This window comes from Orbicella franksi, chromosome 13 (assembly GCF_964199315.1).
Source record: "Orbicella franksi chromosome 13, jaOrbFran1.1, whole genome shotgun sequence".
Classification (NCBI taxonomy): domain Eukaryota; kingdom Metazoa; phylum Cnidaria; class Anthozoa; order Scleractinia; family Merulinidae; genus Orbicella; species Orbicella franksi.
The window spans coordinates 22,635,723-22,656,255 of NC_138157.1; the positions used below are offsets into that span (position 1 = coordinate 22,635,723).

Sequence of the window (20,533 nt, forward strand, 5' to 3'; positions counted from 1 at the left end):
TTCCCCACGCGCTACACCTGTCAGAAGTCCCTAGTTTAAAATACGTACCAGAACGCTTGCTACACAGAGTATTTGAACTTCAGTCCCTCAGTCTCGCTGTCCAGAACGAGAACAATTTACTTCTCACAAGCAGGGTTCTCGGTTTTGGTATCGCATTGTGCCCAAAAGGTACACAATATTTAGCCATGTTTATGTGATGTTCGTTGAGCACTGTGTTTGGGTGGCGGAAGTAAATTCCTGAGAACTTACCGATTTAACTAAGTTGTTTTAAATACCATTAATGGGCAAGTAGTATCACTGATGATGTCAACATTTGTCATTTTTGTCACACATGATAGACAGTGCTTCATTACATTTGCGAACAACAAAGACAACTCTAAATTTCTACTCATATTTAAAGAAAAACTAAAGAGAAGTCGACCCTCTATAATGCAGACAATAAAGTGTCCCAATGTGCATAGACATGACGTAATTGCAAGGGCTTTACCAATGGCATAAAGTGCTGTTCACGTTTTCAATACTGACGTAAGCATGTCTGAGATGCATCTAAATTGTTTAATAGACAAACGGACGCCGTTAGATGTCCAGGACAAAATCACGATATTTGTTGTACAATCGTGCATGTATTTCAGCAGAGAGAGAAAATTTGAAAGCCTTCATAAAATTCGAATTCCGATGATAGATGGCACTTATAACTGATTGTCTTGATTTCGAAGTTTTCATTGGCTTGTCTGTAATAAAGAGAGGGTTATATGAATCATTTGCTTTCTGTTGCTGAGATTTGGTGCTCGTCCGTATAAGAGAGTGATTGTAGCTATCGAAAGTTTTTTTAGGTAGGCCTCCTTATTGGAAAGGTGTCCGTAAGGAGAGCGTAAAGTGTACCCTCTCAACAGAACTGAATCTATGAGGGTTGTCCAATACACCCAACTAGAGTCGATTCGTCTCTGGAATTGACGATTCGACTAACGGAAGTCGATTCGAGAACCCTCTTTGATGGAATTGACACGACTCGTCTCCCTTGATGTCGATTCGTCTTCACGCAAGTCGATTTGAGCGGGACTACGAAAAGAAAATGCTCCTAATAAAAGTAATGTTAATCTTGATTGTTGTTGTTGCACTCTTTTGAAATCTATTTTCAATAATGTGATACATAATTATTGATAATTTATAAAATAATTTTAACGCAGAGCAAATTCAGCCACCTACAGTGTAAAGGGTGGGAGGCGTGGTGGTCTCATGGTTAGTGCGCTTGTCTCCAAATCAAGCAGTCCAGGTTCGAGCCATGGCCGTGGACACTGCGTTGTGTTCTTGGGCGAGACACTTTATTCCTACAGTGCCTCTCTCTACCCCCGTGTACAGATGGGTACCGGTGAACTTAGTGCTGGGGGTAACCCTCCAATGGACTAGCATCCCATCCAGGGGGGAGTAGAAATACTCCTAGTCGCTTCATGCTACAGAACCAGGATAAGCTCCGGCCTGGTGGGCCACTTGGCCTGTATGCAGACTTGACCTTTACCCAAAGGGTGTCAATAAGCAACCACTGGACATCAGAACCAATGGATCAAAGGAGATTTCTTTGAAATCCTGTTTTTCACTGCTGTACCAAGAAGAACTCCACAATGATCAATTCCTCTTCTTTTTTTCTTCAACTAACTTTTCTACCTTCATCCAATTCATCCATGAGTTGGCTCACAGGAGCCTTTGATTATAAAGAATGTCATTGCTTTGGTGAATAGCTTTTACGAAGCTCAAGTTATTGACGTCGCCGTCCTTTAAGAAAATACACGTGTCAAGCATTTTTGAGTTATTTTTTTTACCAAAAAAATACCTCTTAGTCGGCGCGTCGAGTATGTTACGGGTCAATGGGTGAGTGAGTCAGTGAGTCAGTGAGTCAGTGAGTGAGTCAGTGAGTGAGAGATGTATGTATGTCACACCAATCAGATTGCATCTACTATAAACAGCCAATCAAATTTCTTGTTGTAAAGGTAAATGGTATGTGAGAAGATCTGATCCTGATAAAGTTCAGAACGGCCGTATTCATTCTTCTATAAAAGAGGAGGAAGTATTCATATATTTGGTTTACTTCGACATTTTCTGTGGGTTAGGCTGAGGATTTTAGTTAAATGAACGAGATGAGCCTTGAGGTTTGAAACAGTTCTTGAGTTAGTAGTATGCAAATGCAACGAGATATTTTTATTTTTAGTTAATGGTAACTTAATACTTTTGTTTTTCACAAGGAGTAAATTCAATTAGAGGTCACGAATCGTCGCTTCTAGTTCTTAGGACATGTTTCAGAGGGGACGAGTCTTAAGATTTGAAACAGTTCTAACGTTTACAATAGTAAGTGCGGTTAACGATTGTTTTGTTCTTGTTGCATGCAAATATAACAAGATATTTTTCTCTTTTAGTTAGAAAGTGTAATGTGACACACTTGTTTTTCACAAGGGAGTAAATTCAATTAGAGTGGACGAATCGTCACCACTCTTTCCCACGAGATGTTTGCTATCTTAAGTAACAAATGGTAACTTAATACTTTTGTTTTTTATATGGGAGTAAATTCAATTAGAGCTGACAAGTTATCGGCTATTGTTTCCAGGATATTATACAAAAAAGCTTTCATTTCTGGACGGTTTTTACGTCTCTGCAGTAGCAGTTTAATAGTTTTATTTGATGACATTCATTTCAGTCCGATATTTTTTAAGATAAAAAGTATGAAAACTGTTGAAATGTTCTTTGAAGACTGCGCGGCATCAAGTTAAAGTGCAATTTAATTAAATCAGACTTTCAACGTGTCAGAGGTTTTTTTCTCTTTCTTTCTATTTTCGGTGAAGTTGTGTTGTGTTGTGTTGTGTGAAAAGGTAAACTTACTTCTCGTATAAAATGCGAAAAAGTCCCTAAATTAACTTGAGTATTTTTGAGCAAATTTCCTCTTGGGGGTTGGAAGGGTTATGTGATCGGTGAGTGAGGGAGTTATGCATGTGCGCGTGTCACACCGTGTTGTATCAAAGAACGAATCAAATTGCCTGTTAGAAAATAAGGTGGTATCTACATTAATCTGGAGACACGTCAGATTACTGTAGTTTGTTCAGTCAAACATTTTATGGCTTACTATTTAGCTATCTTACCATGACCGATGTAACATCGCAACCAAAGAAAAAATGTTAAATTAACCAGATCATTACTGTACCATGAATGCTCCTATCTCCGACACTTCACACACACAAAATAACTCTTGCACGCCTTGCGTGCCTATGTTGTTTGATTAGATACGCCGGGACATTTCTGGTGATGTTAAACGCATTTAGATAAAGTTTCCAACGGCAAGAATCGACTTGTAGATTCGCTCTCGATTTCTACGCGTCAGGCGGTGTTGGACACGACCCGCAAAGCATGCCGGGAGAAATTTTCCCTGAAGCTCATTTTTGAGTTATTTTTTTGTAAAAAAAAAATACCTCTTAGTCGGCGCGTCGGGTATGTTATGGACGGGTCAATGGATGAGTCAGTGAGTCAGTGAGTGAGTCAGTGAGTGAGTGAGAGATGTATGTATGTCATACCAATCAGATTGGATCTACTATAAACAGCCAATCAAATTTCTTGTTGTAAAGGTAAATGGTATGTGAGAAGATTTGATCCCGATACAGTTCAGAACGGCCATATTTATTCTTCTATAAAAGAGGAGGAAGTATTCATATATTGGGTTTACTTCGACATTTTTGTGGGTTAGGCTGAGGATTTTAGTTAAATGAACGAGATGAGCCTTGAGGTTTGAAACAGTTCGTGAGTTAGTAGTATGCAAATGCAACGAGATATTTTTATTTTTAGTTACAAAGGTAACTTGATACTTTTGTTTTTCACAAGGAGTAAATTCAATTAGAGGTCACGAATCGACGCTTTTAGTTCTTAGGACGTGTTTCAGAGGGGACGAGACTTTAGATTTGAAACAGTTCTAACGTTTACAATAGTAAGTGCGGTTAACGATTGTTTTGTTCTTGTTGCATGCAAATATAACGAGATATTTTTGTTTTTTAGTTACAAAGTGTAATTTGACACTCTTGTTTTTCACAAGGGAGTAAATTCAATTAGAGGGGACGAATCGTCACCACTCTTTCCCACGAGATGTTTGCTATCTTTAGTAACAAATGGTAACTCGACACTTTTGTTTTTTATATGGGAGTAAATTCAATTAGAGCTGGCAAGTTATCGGCTATTGTTTCCAGGATATTAAACAAAAAAGAAGCTTTCATTTCTGGACGGTTTTTACGTCTCTACAGTAGCAGTTTAATAGTTTTATTTGATGACATTCATTTCAGTCCGGTATTTTTGAAGGTAAAAAGTATGAAAACTGTTGAAATGTTCTTTGAAGACTGCGCGGTACCAAGTTAAAGTGCAATTTAATTAAATCAGACTTTCAACGTGTCAGAGGTTTTTTTCTCTTTCTTTCTATTTTCGGTGAAGTTGTGTTGTGTTGTGTTGTGTTGTGTTGTGTTGTGTTGTGTTGTGTAAAAAGGTAAACTTACGACTCGTATAAAATGCGAAAAAGTCTCTAAATTAACTTGAGTATTTTTGAGCAAAAATTTCACTTGGGGGTTGGAAGGGTTATGTGATCGGTGAGTGAGGGAGTTATGCATGTGCTCGTGTCACACCAATCACATTGCGGGTTGTATCAAAGAACGAATCAAATTGCCTGTTAGAAAATAAGATGGTATCTACATTAATCTGGAGACGTGTGAGATTACTGTAGTTTGTTCAGTCAAACATTTTATGGCTTACTATTTAATAATAATAATAATAATAATAATAATAATAATAATTGTCGCGGCTAATCGCCGTCGCAAAGTACAGCAACGACGCAACTAAACAAGGTCGAACCGAAAGCATACATTGGCGCCTCTGGCAGCCGCTATACGGTCCATGTGTGACCTTGGAGCACAGCTTACAGCCAGCTGGAATCAGCTGTATGTTGGTTTTTGCTGAGGGGGGAAAACCGGAGAACCCGGAGAAAATCCCTCGAAGCAGAGAAGAGAACCAACACAAACTCAACCCACTTATGGCGTCAGGTCCGGGAATCAAACCCGGGCCACATTGGTGGGAGGCAAGTGCTCTCACCACTGCGCCATCCCTGCTCCCCCAATTTAGCTATCTTACCATGACCGATGTAACATCGCGACCAAAAAAACTTGTCAAATTAACCAAATCATTACGGTACCATGAATGCTTCAATCTCCGACACTTCACACAAAAAAATAACTCTTGCACGCCTTGCGTGCCTATGTTTGTATTTGGCGACACGACGGGACCCGCGAAAGTTGCCCACGTCCACTGCTGTTCTCGTCCTAGCCTTCCCGACCTCGTATCTTATAGAGGTTCGTCCGCTCAACAAATTAAATGAGCTATTTATATACTTAGTATCTATAACCCTTCTATGTAAAAATAACCTTCGCGCGAAAATCTATTCAATGCATATCATTTCTGCGGTAAGATATTGAGTACTTGCAGTATGACTGGGTTGATATTTTAGTAATACGTCCTCTCCGTATTGTTATTGTCTTTCGCGAGTCGACTTCCGTTCAGACGATTCGACTTTGCAGGTGACGACGATTCACGACGAATCGTGCGAATCAAGTCGAATCGTTAACAATTTGACATCCCAGTTATTGGCTACCGCGATTCGACTTCCGTTCAGACGATTCGCGACGAATCGTCTCGAATCGTGAAGTACCTCAGACGAATCGACTCTCAGTTTGCTGTTACGTTTTAAGAACGAGGAAGGTCCGTGATCATTTTCTCGTGGGTCTTCGTGTCACGTGGTGCGTATCCACTCCTTGCGAATCGAGTCGAGTCGTCAAGTACCTCAGGCGAATCGACTGAAGTTTGTTGTCAAGTTTTAAGAACGAGCAAGGTTCATGTATCATCATTTCACTGGACTTGACTTCCAGTGGTGCGGATCGACTTCGTGCGAATCGAGTCGAATCGTCAAGTACCTCAGACGAATCGACTGAAGTTTGTTGTCAAGTTTTAAGAACGAGGAAGGTTCATGTATCATTATTTCACTGGGCTTGACTTCCGGTGGTGCGGATCGACTTCGTGCGAATCGAGTCGAATCGTCAAGTACCTCAGACGAATCGGCAGCACCCATTTGAATAGGGCATCACCAATTTGTACCCTTATGTGATGAGGGAACCGTGACAAAATATCACCTCTGTCGCTTTTCAGCCTTTCGTTTAGCATAGCATAACATTTATTCAAGAAGTACTTTAAAATGAACAAAGTATATGTCGAGGAAAAGGTTGTTGTTGTTCATCGTGGTAGATGCAATAATAAAGTGTATTATCGTTTGTCTCACGATGTAGTCACTTGAGATGTAAATCGCGACGATCATAAACGAGGAGGGATATCCGTTAGAAACAAGTCGCGGTACAGATGACAGATGTTTCTTCTCTCCAGCGATTACTGATGGTTTGTAATCGCTGGAGAGAAGAAACATCTGTCATCTGTACTTGTTTCTAACGGATATCCCTCCTCGTTTGTGATCGTCGCGATCTACATCTCAAGTGACTACATCGTGAGACAAACGATAATACACTTTATTATAACAAGGTATATCTTGAAAAGGAAAACAGGGGATGGACGGTATAAACTGTTTCCCTAAAAAGAGAATGTTTTAATAAAAATAGAGGGTCAAATAGCAAAACTATATCTCCAAAATGTAACTCTACAATACACTCAACTTCGTTAGAAAATGGTTACAAAACTAAAACATTTTAAGAAAGCGCTTGAGTCCATTCTTGCACTCTTTCGAATTTTCTACCTCGGCCAGGGATCTTGGTAAACTGTCCCACTCACGCACAATGCGAATAGCGAAAGAGTACTTAAATGGGGCACATTACTGTAAAACAAAAAAAATTAGTCGTGTGCATTCTAAGTGGAAAGCAGGGCTCTGACTAATGATTTTTGAGAGGCTAATATAGAGGCCTTCGAGCCTTGACACTGAGTGTATTGTATAACGGAAAGATTTGGATCGCAATTTATTTTATGATAAACATGTATTACACCGGGATCAGCTGCGCGAAACACCTCAATCTCTGGATGAGCTACAAACTTCTCAAAAAGATCGGCGTCTTCCAATCCCCAGCCTTTAATGCTTGTGTCAAATCCTCCAACAGCATCCATATCTTGATGATAAATGCATGCGGGTCCGTACGAGAATGACCTCCAAATTCCTGCATCTTTATTAATCGTGAAGTGCGAGTCGGGCTTGGTTTTCTTGCCGTATGTTAGTTCAGGGTCAAACTGAGAAAACATTATTGGAAAGTAAACTCGCTTACCAAGCGCTGTGTTCAGTCGACAGCGATCAATAAATTCCAAGTTAAAGATCAAGTCAACATCACACAAGAACAACAAGGCTGTTTGATCAAATTTAGTTGCTGCGACAGAAAGTGCTATCCCGCGAGAAAAGGTACCCGCAACGTCAAGCCAAATAAGTTCTGCTTCGGGATATTTCTCTTGGTATTCCTTCATGATAACTTTGTGTTCATGAGGAGAAGACACAGAAGAAGAATATGCGACTACCAGCTTGACTCTCTGAAGTACTTTGAGACAGACCAATTCAAAATTTTTCATGAAACGACGGAACGTTTCCAGACGCCCTTCTAAGGGGACGATGAAGTGTACATAAGGGGGCATCCTTGCAAGGGGCTCAGTAGTATATCTCAAATTTGCAAACGGCTGTTGGGTATAGAAGCTTCTCTTGAGTGAAATGTGCTGAGTAGTTTCCATTTGACCAATTGTTTTGCTGCGATGTTTCTTTGTACTACTGACTGTCACCTGTACGACGTGTTGTATGCCATACAAGGGGTGGAAACGCCTATAACCATAATTTATTTGCTGGTACTTCAACGTTCCAAGATGTGGATTCTTCCAGAACTCTTCCTTTACAAATTCCTTTGCTTTCTCCAGAATATTGTTGACTTCAATTTTCAGTTCGCCACGGATCTTGGTATATGGCGCTTTTAAGCTGACCTCAGGGTAAAATGATGTGGAAGTAAACATTTCCCATTTTTCACTGCTATTTGTAGCCAACTGATGATGAAGATCTCTTTCATCTTGAAGGCCACGTTTCTCGTGAAGGGACAATTTGTTTGCTTGTAGCAAACGATCCATGTTCCGTAAAACATGTTGGAGCTTTACTCCTTGCTGTTGAAGATCTTGAATGCGTTCGTTGTTAAAGTGCACGTGCATACGATACATGTAGGCAGGATCTTTAATAGGGTGAAGCGTAATGGCATCATTAATAGTCTTAGTGTCCAGCCCGCCCAAAAATAATTTCCCGCTCGCATCGTAGTCGTGAAGGAAAAGTTTACGCATCTGAAAGAAAGAAGAAATCAAAATCAGTCTAATCATTAATCACGATATTTCATATTTATGGTAACCTAAATTTATGCGGTGTTTTAAGCTAAAGTTATCATAACGCATTTTTTTTTTTTTTACATTGTAAATCTTCAAGATCATGAAGGGGTCGGTGGTTGTCGCGACCAGGATCGTGTTCGGTTCGTACGGCGTTCACACCATGCCGAACGCTCGGCCAAATCTTTAATAAACCGAAAGATAGGCCACAGGACCATCAAAGACCAAAAATTGTTAAATGTAACGACTGCCCGTTTACATACGTGGGTAAATTAAGCGCTCATGGAGTTCACGCGGAGCCGAACATGATCCTGGCCGCGCCTGCGTGCAACGGAGAATCAGCGATAAAACAACACACGCATAGAACTGATCATGACATCCACACAAGAGACGCCACGATCCTCGAAAGAGGAATAACAAGCTATACCAAGAGACACTTTTTAGAGTCGTGGCACTCAACGATGGACGCAAACGCGGTGAATTAATGAAAGAAAAGTCTTTCCGCGCGCTTATACTCCTGTTCCAGTTTTAACTCTGCGCACGTGTTCCAGCACGTAAACACATCCATTTTCACTCTGATGAAGGTAGACAGATGCCACCGAAAATTCAGTGAACAAAAAACTTGCAGATCGGATATATTTAAGTCAAGAGGCATATAATTAGTTTACTATATCAGTTTTGCCCTGTCCACTTTGGGGTGGTGTCCTGGTGTACCGGTGTACCGGTACACAGAGGGAATAACCATTGTGCTCCTTTCTTTACGAACCTTTGTTTAGCTCTTGAACATTGTTGGGTCTTTTGTATCGGTTCTTGTGAACCGGTACACGAGGACAGAACCCCACAAGGATTCGTCGATTCGTCGTAGTCTTTTCGTTGTCGAATTTTCTCGACTGTTTCTTGTTCTTTTTCGCCTCGTGTCCACGTGTCCAAAGTCAAGTGGACACGAGGTTATGCTGTGAGTTTGGGTACATTATTGTGTAAGACATTCTTGTGTAACCACTCTTTGCGTTCCTAACGAAAGGTTCCTGTGAAGGGCGGTAGATGGATAGGTAGACAGATATGGTTCAGGAAACTTGCGGGATAATCAATGTTGGCTACAAAAGACAGGTATAACCCGACGATGAATTGACAGCGTTGGTGCTATTGATTTTGGAAATGCGAGTTTCAACCACTTCCACGCTTTACAGATTCAAGACAGGCTGTTTTTAGCACTTTATTTTGTTAGTGTCCGAGCTGAGCCCTCTGTTCATGCAACTCGCTTGAATGGGGAGGAAGCATTTAGTTACAGTCACTGAACTAATCATTCAAAAGGTGTTGCAATCTCCTTCAACCCCAAACTGTATGTACATATAGAAAGCTCTGAAGCTGGCAAAAGCGGAAGATATTTACTACTAGAAGCTTCCATATTTGAGTCTGCATTTTTGTTTTGTAACATTTACAGCCCAAAATGACAACAACAGTCGAAATATATTCTTCTCAAAGTTCAGTGACAGTCTTAGGAAGCACGCTGATATGCAAATTGTTATAGGAGGTGATTCATCAACTGTGCTCCAGCACCTTTGGAAAAAAACTGGCGGAACTTCAACTGACAGAAAAGATAGTAATTAACAAAATCAAATATTTGTGCACGAATTTCGACCTCCGAGGTGTGTGGAGATTACAGCACCCCAAACATGGTGCAATAACTCGTTTAAAGTGCAATGCAGGTTAGATGAGTGATGAAAAGTTCGTACAGGATCTTTCGAGTAAGATATACGAGTTCAAAACAAAGCACGATTATTTAGATGACAAAGGCCTCTACTGGTAAATGATTAAAATGGAGGCGAGAGGTTTCTGTGTTCAATATACAAAACGAAAAAACAGGGAACGCCGGAATACCGAGTCGCACCTCCAACAACAAATTGATCATTTGATGAACCTGCTAAGAACTGACAGAAAAAAAAGAAAACATATCAAAACTTTACCGTCTCAGAGCAGAATATAATGCGATTGCTGAATACGGAACAAAAGGTGCTACAATAAAAAGCAGGATACGTTGGCACGAAAATGGCGAAAAAAAACACTAAACATTTTTTGATTATGGAAAAAAGACAACATTGTAAATCACACATTTCAAAGCTTAAAATAAACGACGATATGGAGATCAACGATCCTAAAACAATCTTTGAACAAGGAAAAATGTTCGATAAAAACCTGTAATGATTCGAATTATAAACTATTCCTTGAAAATTCAAATATTGCTAAACTCGAAGCAACTCAACAAGAGGAACTTGAGCTTCCGCTTCTCAACGAAGAGTGCTTTCTCGTATTAAAACAGTGGTCCGAAAATAAAACCCCAGGGACAGATGGACTTTCTGTAGAATTCTATTTACTGTTCTGGTCTCTACTGGGAGAAGAAATGGTACAAAGTCTCAGCTACGCATATAAACACGGACAACTGAACATAACGCAAAAACAGGGTATTATCAAAGTGATACCAAAAACGAGGAAAGACAAGTCATTCCTTGAATACCGGAGACCCTTAAGTTAACTAAATGTTGACTACAAAATCGTTACCAAACCCATAGCACACAGGATTTCAAAGGTTCTTCCAACCATAATCAAGGAAGATCAAACCGGATATGAGTCAAAGGCCGGTACATCAGTCAAAATATTAGGCTCATTATGGACATCATGAAGGTCACAGAAGTATACCTGGTTTGGCCATTTTTGTTGTTTTAAAAAAAGTATTTGATACAGTAGATTGGGACTTCCTTTTTAAGGCGTTGCAAGCTTTTAATTTATGCCCTTGTATTCAAAAGTGGATTAGAACTGTTTATACTGATTGCTCCAGCTGCTTTATCAACAATGGATGCGCATCTGAGTTTTTCAAACGAGAAACAGGTGTCCGTCAAGATTGCCGCTCTCAGGTTCTCTTTTTGTTCTAACCGGGGAAATTTTAGCCAACACTATTAGAAATGACAATACCATTAAAGGAATAAAATTCATGACAAAGAATTTAAATTATCCCAATATGTTGATGACACAACGACCTTCGTTTCTGACACGAAATCTGCAACAAATTTATTCAAAGTTTTGTCAAACTTTCAAGAATGTTCTAGCCTTGAAATAAATAAAAGTAAAACTTAAGGAATGTGGTTAGGCGCAAGCCGCAAAAACACAGCAAAACCCCTTAGAATTGCCTGGCCAGCCAACTCTTTACCTGCATTGGGAATTTATTTCTCGTATAATGATGAAATTGTTTGCAACAAAAATTTGGACAGAAACTAACCAAAATGAAAGGCTTCCTTGCTGGTTTCCATATGATCGCAGACGATCGCGGATCGCGGATCGTAGATCGCAAAAAGTTCGGCGATCGTTTGCGATCAATTACGATCGTGCGATCATATGGAAACCAAAGTTCTGCGATCTGCGATCAAAACGTATCCCATAATATTTTGAATTCCGACCCATGATTCAACCCTTCTTAAAAAAAACCGCTTATTCACGGTTGTAAACATGGCTGGCATTGAACAAGGTAACGTTAGTAACTAGAAATTTATGGAGGAAGTTGCGCGATGTGAGTGCGTTTACCACCGTAACAGTATAGACTTCAAAGACAAAATCAAAAAAGCTAACTGCTGGGAAAAAATCGGGAGAAATTTAATTTATCGGCGGCTGAGGCGGAGGTCAAATTCTGCAACATAAGAACTGCGTATGGTCGTTATCTGAAGCGATTGAAAACGCTACCTTCTGGATCGGGGCGAAATGCAGTGCCAAGGGAATTTCAAAATAGTTTGACTAAAAGAAGAAATAAATTTGCTTGGAGCAAAATTTCCTCCATATTGTTCGCTGTGATTTTCCCGCCAGCACAACGCGCGTGTAATTTTGACAGTTCCGCTGTCCGAAATGTATGCAACAGTCGGCTCTGCGATCGTTACGATCGTCTGCGACTACCTTATTACATGAAATTTTCGCGACACGTTAATTTCGCGCGATTTTGAGGTTCGCATATTTCGCGACACCTTAATTTCGCGATTTTGCGAAAATTTTGCATTTTGACTCACTTTAAGGTGGTATGGTACTCTAAAATATGGCGATGTTCATGAAAAATTCAATTTCTTGGAAATACAAGACTTAAGACCCTTGAGGACTTGTCAAAAACATTTTGAAACGATCTTGCCGAATTTCCTTCCAGATGAGTGTGAAATTTAAGGAAAGTACACAGTGGTATAAGTTTTTTCACGTGGCAACGGCCATAGCAACGACTGTTTACTATAAGAAAGTGACCAAAAATATAGATTATTTTTAACTTATATGAACGAAACTATTTAGAAAAAACTTTTAAGACATGCACAACTCGATTGGTATAATTATTTGTGAAAAGCTTTGCCTCAAATTGCCATCACAGGCTCATTCATTTCCCTTATGAAAAGAAATATTTCCCACAACTGCGGTAACTTTTTACAAAATAGAACAACCATTGCACCCCTCCCCCGAGATCCAATCTGCACCCCCCCCCCCCCACTATTTGTGGCTCGTTAAATGCTTCATACTTCGTGTAAAAAACTTAAAGTGCATTTTTCTCAAAAGTTTACTTTTGTACCGACTGACTTCGCGCCAACATTTCTACTTTGCAAGGTTTTAAAGTAGAATTTCTGAAACTTGGGCTCATCAAAGACCAATAGTGTCGTGATGATATAAACCAAAAAAATCGTAACATTTTAAGGTCTGTCACGTGACATGAGATGATTTGTCCACTGGGTGTGGTAAAAAATAAGGTTATTTCCAAATAAAGCTGTAAAAAGCACTGAAAATAAGAGTTAACTGTCAAAACTTAGGTTCATATCACAGAACAAAACAGAAACTTACATGATATGCTTATTTGACAGTCAATTCTTGTTTTGTAAAAGAGCAGGAAGTGTTGGCGTCAATACTATAAAACACTACTTCAAAAGGCTGTGGCTGGTTTCCATAGCAACCATTTTGAGTAAAACTCTAGAAATTTAATTTCTCTTCTTGAGTGAAATAGCACACAATTGATCTTTCTTCACCATATTTAAACAAACTTTTTGGTCCATATTGAGGGTACCATACCACCTTAATTTCGCGTTTTTGAGTGAGACACACTAAATTTCTTTGTCAATGTTATTTAAGATGTCCCTGAATTTGATCAAACAACTTAATCAACAACGTCCAAATAAACAGAAACGCAACTGATTATGTAATCCGTAACAAGGAAGATGTTCTCACAGTGTCTACAAGGCAATTGAAAAGTTTAAGCAACTAGTGGAACAGCACTACAAGGAGCCAGTAAATGGACAGTTTAAGGATTGTACAAAAGAAGTGCTACCTGGAGTGGAGACGGAAAGCAGTAGTGATGAAGAGGACCAGAACATTACCACAGAATAGTTCAAAATGATTGTTATAAACGTGTGTAATGGTAATAAAGTCGCTTTTTTAAGTATTGACGTAATGTGAGTCACCTAATTTTCGCATCATGTTAATTTCGCGACATATAATTTTCGCGTCACTTAAATTTCGCGATTTTCTTTAAATCGCGAAATTCGCGAAATTAACGTGTCGCGAAAATTTCATGTAATAAGGTATATGGAAATTAAACAACTCTCTTTGCGATCGTCTGCGATCGTCTGCGATCATATGGAAAACAGGGCTTGTTTTGTTAACAATACTGAATTCATGTCGTTAAGTGGAGAAATAAAAAATACAAATACAATTCGGTCACGGGGACATTATGAAGACAGAGAAGGAAATTCTGAAAGGTGAGAGGAGCAGGAAGGAAGGAAGGAAGGAAGGAAGGAAGGAAGGAAGGAGTACTGCACCCTTAACTTCTGATGATTAGCAGCTTACCTCATAGGCCCAAGTGCAGGAAATTCCAACATAGCGTTGTATACACCGACCAAGCTCGGTGTCTTCATGCATGTGTGATTTTGGCGCTTGTAGAAGGCAGTGCTCCACATGCGGAGCAACTTTTCTCAAAACACTTCGACTGAATACCGCACCGGGCCCTCCCATACAATAGTTATCTCCAGGCAACAGGTTCAGCATTCCTTTTTCGTTCTTTGCACCTGTTCCCGCTTGCCCCAGGTAGATATCGTCGGAACTGTTTAATGAACGTAATAAACGTACTAACTTGTCATTGCGGACATAAACATCGTCGTCCGCCCGCATGAACCATTCGTAGTCGTCGATGTGGTGGTCGTGCATGTATTTGACCATCATTAAAGACTTCTTCAGCGGTGGATACGAGTCATCCACATCGAGTAGACTGATCATTGGTAGCTTGGACTTTTTATGAGTCTGACTTGAAAAAAATATTAGTTTTCCAGCAACATTCCTTCCCCATGTGTCAAACACTGCTTGAGCTCGAGTTTGCAGAAATGTCTCAGCTGTCATAACACCAACAAAGATGAATTGACTGCTATTAAACTGCACTTCGTTTGTCATTGTCCTTGGTCGGAAATCCTTTTTATAGATTAAATGGCATTGATTCTGCTTCAGAAACAACGCAACATGGAGACCAACAATCAAGCCGACCAGCAGCAACAGACACTCACGAAGAGTTCGAAGTTCCATCTGAAGAAAAAGTCAATCGCGTAGCTAATCATGAAATGAAATGAATGTTGTCTTGACCAACTGACAGATAACCTGTTCTGATCTCTTTCAAGGAGCCCCAAACAAACCGTGTAAAAGTGAATATAGACGAGTCAAACGACAAACAAGGTGTGTTGAAGACTTGTGATTTTGAATATTGCCGGCGGCGATATTGCGTATGTGACTATTTGACAATATACTTTGGATGGTTGGATGATTTTTTAAAATTTGGGGGTCTTTTACGTCGAGATTTTCTCTCTTTTTTTCTTATGCATTGCATTAAATACTCTATTCTAAGAGATAACTTTTATAGGAAAATAGAACACATCGTTTCGACTTTAAAATGATTATCCACGTTACAAGCCACTGGCGAACTTATGACTTGTACAAATCATTATGTTAATATTCAATTAGTAAAATTAATTTAATCTTGCTTTGATTTACGCAATATTCTTCTTTCAAATCAATCAAACTTGATCGCTTTAACTTGATCGCTTTATCATAGCCTTATTATATGTTCACGATAATCATTACCGTTTTAGTTTTAGTTTACAGAAGCTTTTGCAACCCTTAATGTATTTATGGTCGTGCAAATAAAGCTACTTGTTCACGGTTGTTGTCGTTTGTAAAGCGGGGAAGATGATGGACGTTTACTAGCCTGGGTGCTGGAAAAAAAACCGACATTACAATCTTCTTTTCTTTCTAGGACATTATTTTCTTCTCTAGCATGAAAACCTCATAGTAACTGAGTGTGGAATTCGTGAACAGGCTTTCCGCGTGAAGGAACATCTGAAGTACCTGAATACCAATTACTGAAGAACGAGGCAGACACAACAACAACCGCACAGTGGCTGGATGCCGGGATACCGCTTAGTAACGTTTACACCGCAGAATATCTTCATATCCATCTAATTTTTATTACAAAATACAAAGCATTTGATGTACATAATGACCCTGATGACTCAAAATAAGGCGAGCACAAATATATAATATAAAGAAAGATATCAATGAATCAATCAATCTTTATTTAAACACGAAAATCTTATCATAAAAATGATCTTCCTAGGAACACGTGTAACAAATTACAAAGAATAAATTAACTATGTTAACAGGAATGGATTTACTAACATTACACTACATTACATTAACTAACGAACTAATTAACTAGCCTACAGTAAAAACCTATGTAATAAAACTTTCTCTAATTTACAGTGCACTAAAAATAATCTTTCCCATTCAGTGAGGTTTTAAACAGTTTTAAATTAGATAGGTGTCTGATTTCCGATGGAATCTTGTTCCACAGAACAGATCCTCTATAGTGCAGGCTACCTTTTGCATATTCCGTTCTTGGATTGGGGACAAAGCAATTTATCTCAGAGTTTCTAAGATTGTGTTCGTGTACATTTGAGGTGTTGGTAAAAATACGCCTTAGGTACGATGGGGAAAGATTATTATGGATTTTATACATAGCTAAGCTTTATTTAACCACGGTAAATACTGCGTCAGCTTAAACTACCTAATACATAATACCTAATACCTAATTCCTAATATGATGAAAATATTTAAAGAAAGAGCTGCTTTCCACGAATTCCGTGCCTTATTGTTCTCCTTTGAGTAGGCGTTTAAATTGCCTCAGGGAAGAGTGGCGCCACTATAGCTAAAGCTATTTTTTTAATAGCTTGCGCGTGGTAATGGAACATTGAGTTTATTCTCAGAGTCCCTTAGATTACATGCGGTTTTGCTTATTCGATGGTTTAATAATTATGTATTATAAATACTCGCGGATATATGTGAGTGTGAGTGAGTGAGTGAATGAGAACTTTATTAAAGTGTCAAAAACCTTATAGCCTGGAAATAATACACCATACTAATTAGGGGACACTGCTAAAAAAAACTATACTAATACTAATATTAATACAATAAAAAATAAATGACTTGAAGGGCATTATGTGCAGCATAGGATGCAGCCCTTACAGACGTTGTCCATTAAGCGAGTTATTTCCCTTTTTATGTTACGAGTTACACAGAATACGAGCAAAATGACCGCGCGTTTTATACATTAAATCATGAAATAACGGATTTATTATTTCAGTGTTACGCTATTTTCTAGTATTTCGGATTCTAGTTTACATCATCCGAAATTCGTACCGATCACATAAGGCGCGTGCGAATGAAGACAACAAAATACGACTCTACACTTCAATAAGGGCCCTCACTCATATGACCCGTACAAAGGTTGACCGGCCCGTACAGCCCCGCGCGCTTTTTCCATGGGAAACCATACGAGAAAAGGTCCCATATGAGGACTGTACGCGTCGACTGAAGTGATAGGGCCGGAAAAACTCGTACGACCCTACTAGAAAAGCGTACGGCCTCGCAAAATCGATGCAAAGCAATTTTTTGCTGCAATTTTTTTTCCTCAAAATGAGTGATGTAAGTGACCTATCCTGGCGAACGAAAATTCAACACTACTCGCAAATTTATGAAGAAGTCCACCCACTGAGTTCACAACTTTATCAGAAGCCAACAACAAAATGGTCATATGATAAAATGACTGACTTCTACAACTTATGACTTCTACGAATCATTGTGTTAATATTCAATTAGCAAAATTCTTTTCTTCCTTTCATTTACGCAATATTCTTCTTTCAATCTTGATCCCTTTAACTTGATCGCTTTATTATAACCTTATTATATATTCACGATAATCATTACTGTTTTAGTCAGTTTAGTTTACAAAAGCTTTTGCAACACTTTATGTATTTATGGTCTTGCTTTGATTTACGCAATATTCTTCTTTCAAATCAATCAAACTTGATCGCTTTAACTTGATCGCTTTATCATAACCTTATTACACGTTCACGATAATCATTACTGTTTAGTTATAGTTTGCAAAAGCTGTTGCAATACTTTATGTATTTATGGTCATGCAAATAAAGCTACCTGTTCACGGTTGTTGTCGTCTGTAAAGCGGTCAAGATGATGGACGTTTACTAGCCTGGGTGCTGGAAAAAAACAATATTACAATCTTCTTTTCTTTCTAGGACATCATTTTCTTCTCTATCATGAAAACCTAATAGTAACTGAGAGTGGAATTCGTGAACAGGCTTTCCGCGTGAAGGAACATCTGAAGTACCTGAATATCAATTAAGAACACTTTAACCACACTACCGCAAGGCAGACACAACAACACGCACACAGTGGCTGGATGCCGGGATACCGCTTAGTAACGTTTCACCGCAGAATATCTTCATATCCATCTAATTTTTACAACAAAATACAAAGCATTTGATATACATAATGACCCTGATGATTCAAAATAAGGCAAGCACAAACATATAATGTATAGGAAGATAGCTAATCTCTATTTAACCGCGGTAAATAGTGATAAATAGTAATTGTGCAACTGACTGCGTCATCTGAAAATACCTACTACATAATACCTAATACATGCCTAATACCTAATATAATGAAAATGTTTAAATAAAGAGCTCCTTTCCACGAATGCCGTGCCGTGCCCTATTGTTCTCCTTTGAGTAGGCGTTATATTGCCTCAAAGAAGCTGAGTAAGTGGCTCTCGGTCAGGACGCACGGACCTCCCTGCACTCAGTCCATACGTGCTGACCTTGAGCCAGTCATCCCACTCCCACTTCAGCCCTCCCACACAGTCAATAAGTATAGTATTTTTTTAGTTCTCTTGACCTAATACGGGAAAATGATGTAATACTGAGCAGAATGATAACGAGTAAATATTTAGAGCGTTTTTCATTGACTTCAGATGTCAATAATAATGGCCGTTTTTATACTAGAGGACGCATCACGAACAACCCTTCGTAATGCGTCTTGAACGACGCACTAGGAGAGATAGTTCGACTAGACGCATAATACGTCTTGTGCCCGTCTATATACTAGAGACGCATAACCAGACGAACTACAAATGTTTGCTCAAGTTCGTCCAGATGATGATGCGTCTTTAGTATAAAAACGGCCATTTTGAGTAAAACAAAAACTATCTTTTTATTGAGTTTTTGAGACGAGGAAAGGGGATTCTATGTAAGATTCATTTCAGTAGTGAACAATGAATAAATATGGACAGGTTTTACGAATTAATCCGTGCACCTTCGCACTCTCCTTTCAGTAAATCAGGCGAGGGAATCGGTTTGATCAGTGAACCAAGGAGTCAAGGGGTTGATAAGACTGTCCAACCTGCCCTATACGGGGGTGAGGTGGCAAGGGAAGAGTACATGTTTCTCTCCTGACCTCTCATACAGAAAGTGGTTCCATGACCAAGTGATGTCTCTTCCTCAATTGGTGGATGGTACATAACTTACAAATAGGTGAATTTCTCAGCCCTTTTGCCGCAATCTTTTTATTTACGAACTCGCGGGAAAAATGTCGTTTTTGCATACGGTCCGCGTCAATGGCCGTTTTTATGCTAGAGACGTTAATGTCGTCTCGGACGTTAAAGCTGTGTCGAGACGACTTGAACGTCTAGTATAAAAACGGAAAATAAGGAAGACGCTTTTAAAGGAACTCAGTCACGGTTTGCGCATATTGAAAAGTTTAGCCTCGATGTTTCAAATTCGTCGTTTGTAATCCGTGTTAATCTTCTCCATCCTTAGCCATCCTTGTTCATTTATGGTTTATCATTATCTCTTTGGTGTTTTTCTATCTTGTTAAACTGTTATTTTCAGGTTTCCTACCATTCAAAGCTAATTTTGTATGTGGCCAAAATATCTCAAAATGCCGTGACTGAGCCCCTTTAACTTCTGTCTACTTTAACGTCTTCTCTTAAGAGCGTCTAAACGACGCTCTTATCAGTCGTCTTTAAAGTTTGATACGTTAACCTGTCAAGTATAAAAACGTGACGCCCTCAACTGGCTGCCATGTATCAGCTAGTAGATTTGTTCGTATATTTGCGCGCTAAAAGTTGCTTGTTTCCAGTGTCCCGAGTATAGAACCCAGTCTTTTTTTTATAAAAGAAATATATTTTTTGTTAGGCCATGTGCTTAAATACGTCTCGTTTTAATACTAGACGCCTTTAACGGCCTAGACGGTAAAGGTGTCTAGACAACTTAAACGTCTCTAGCATAAAAACGGCCAATAAAACAAGGGCGTGGAAATAAGACTGACGGCAGGTTAATAGCAAGAGATAGTCTCTTGGTTAATAGGGGTATGTGTTAGGAGATGGGGTATTCAGTTGACGCCGAGAAAACGCTTGCTAAATATGAATTTGTATTTTACCTTCGAATTTCGCAATAGATCAATCTCGATATATTAAAATTCAGCCTAACACAATAGACCTCAGCAAGAGGCTCTGGGGAATAAACCCCACAAACTCTGTAGTTATTCCCCAGAGCCTCGTACTGAGGTCTGTTGTTTTAGGCTGAACTGTTATTGGTCTATTATCTCAGTCTGTTCAGTACACCGATCGCTCTAAGAACTCGTTCAACTAAAATACAGTATGTAATGCCAGCGATCAATTCCAAAAAAATGCATGCAAAAAAATTTAAAACTGTCGTGGCTCATGATAACG

The 20,533-nt window shown here is 39.2% G+C and overlaps 1 protein-coding gene across 1 annotated transcript; it reads right to left on the bottom strand.

The window, feature by feature from the left end:
* Positions 1–2,302: 2,302 nt before the first annotated feature.
* Positions 2,303–15,125, bottom strand: LOC145465863 (chondroitin sulfate synthase 1-like). The gene is made up of 2 exons (XM_081449622.1): positions 14,254–15,125; positions 2,303–8,364 (listed from the first exon to the last, which is right to left on the bottom strand). Exons 1-2 carry the CDS (start codon positions 14,977–14,979, stop codon positions 6,919–6,921), a joined length of 2,172 nt encoding a protein of 723 aa, XP_081305748.1. The 5' UTR covers positions 14,980–15,125; the 3' UTR covers positions 2,303–6,918.
* Positions 15,126–20,533: the final 5,408 nt, after the last annotated feature.

Excerpts from the sequence above, each read along its gene's own strand:
- LOC145465863 (XM_081449622.1), bottom strand. The coding sequence starts at position 14,979 with ATGGAACTTCGAACTCTTCGTGAGTGTCTGTTGCTGCTGGTCGGCTTG. Across the intron at positions 8,365-14,253 it reads CCTGCACTTGGGCCTATGAG|ATGCGTAAACTTTTCCTTCA; the intron begins GTAAGCTGCTAA and ends TCTTTCTTTCAG.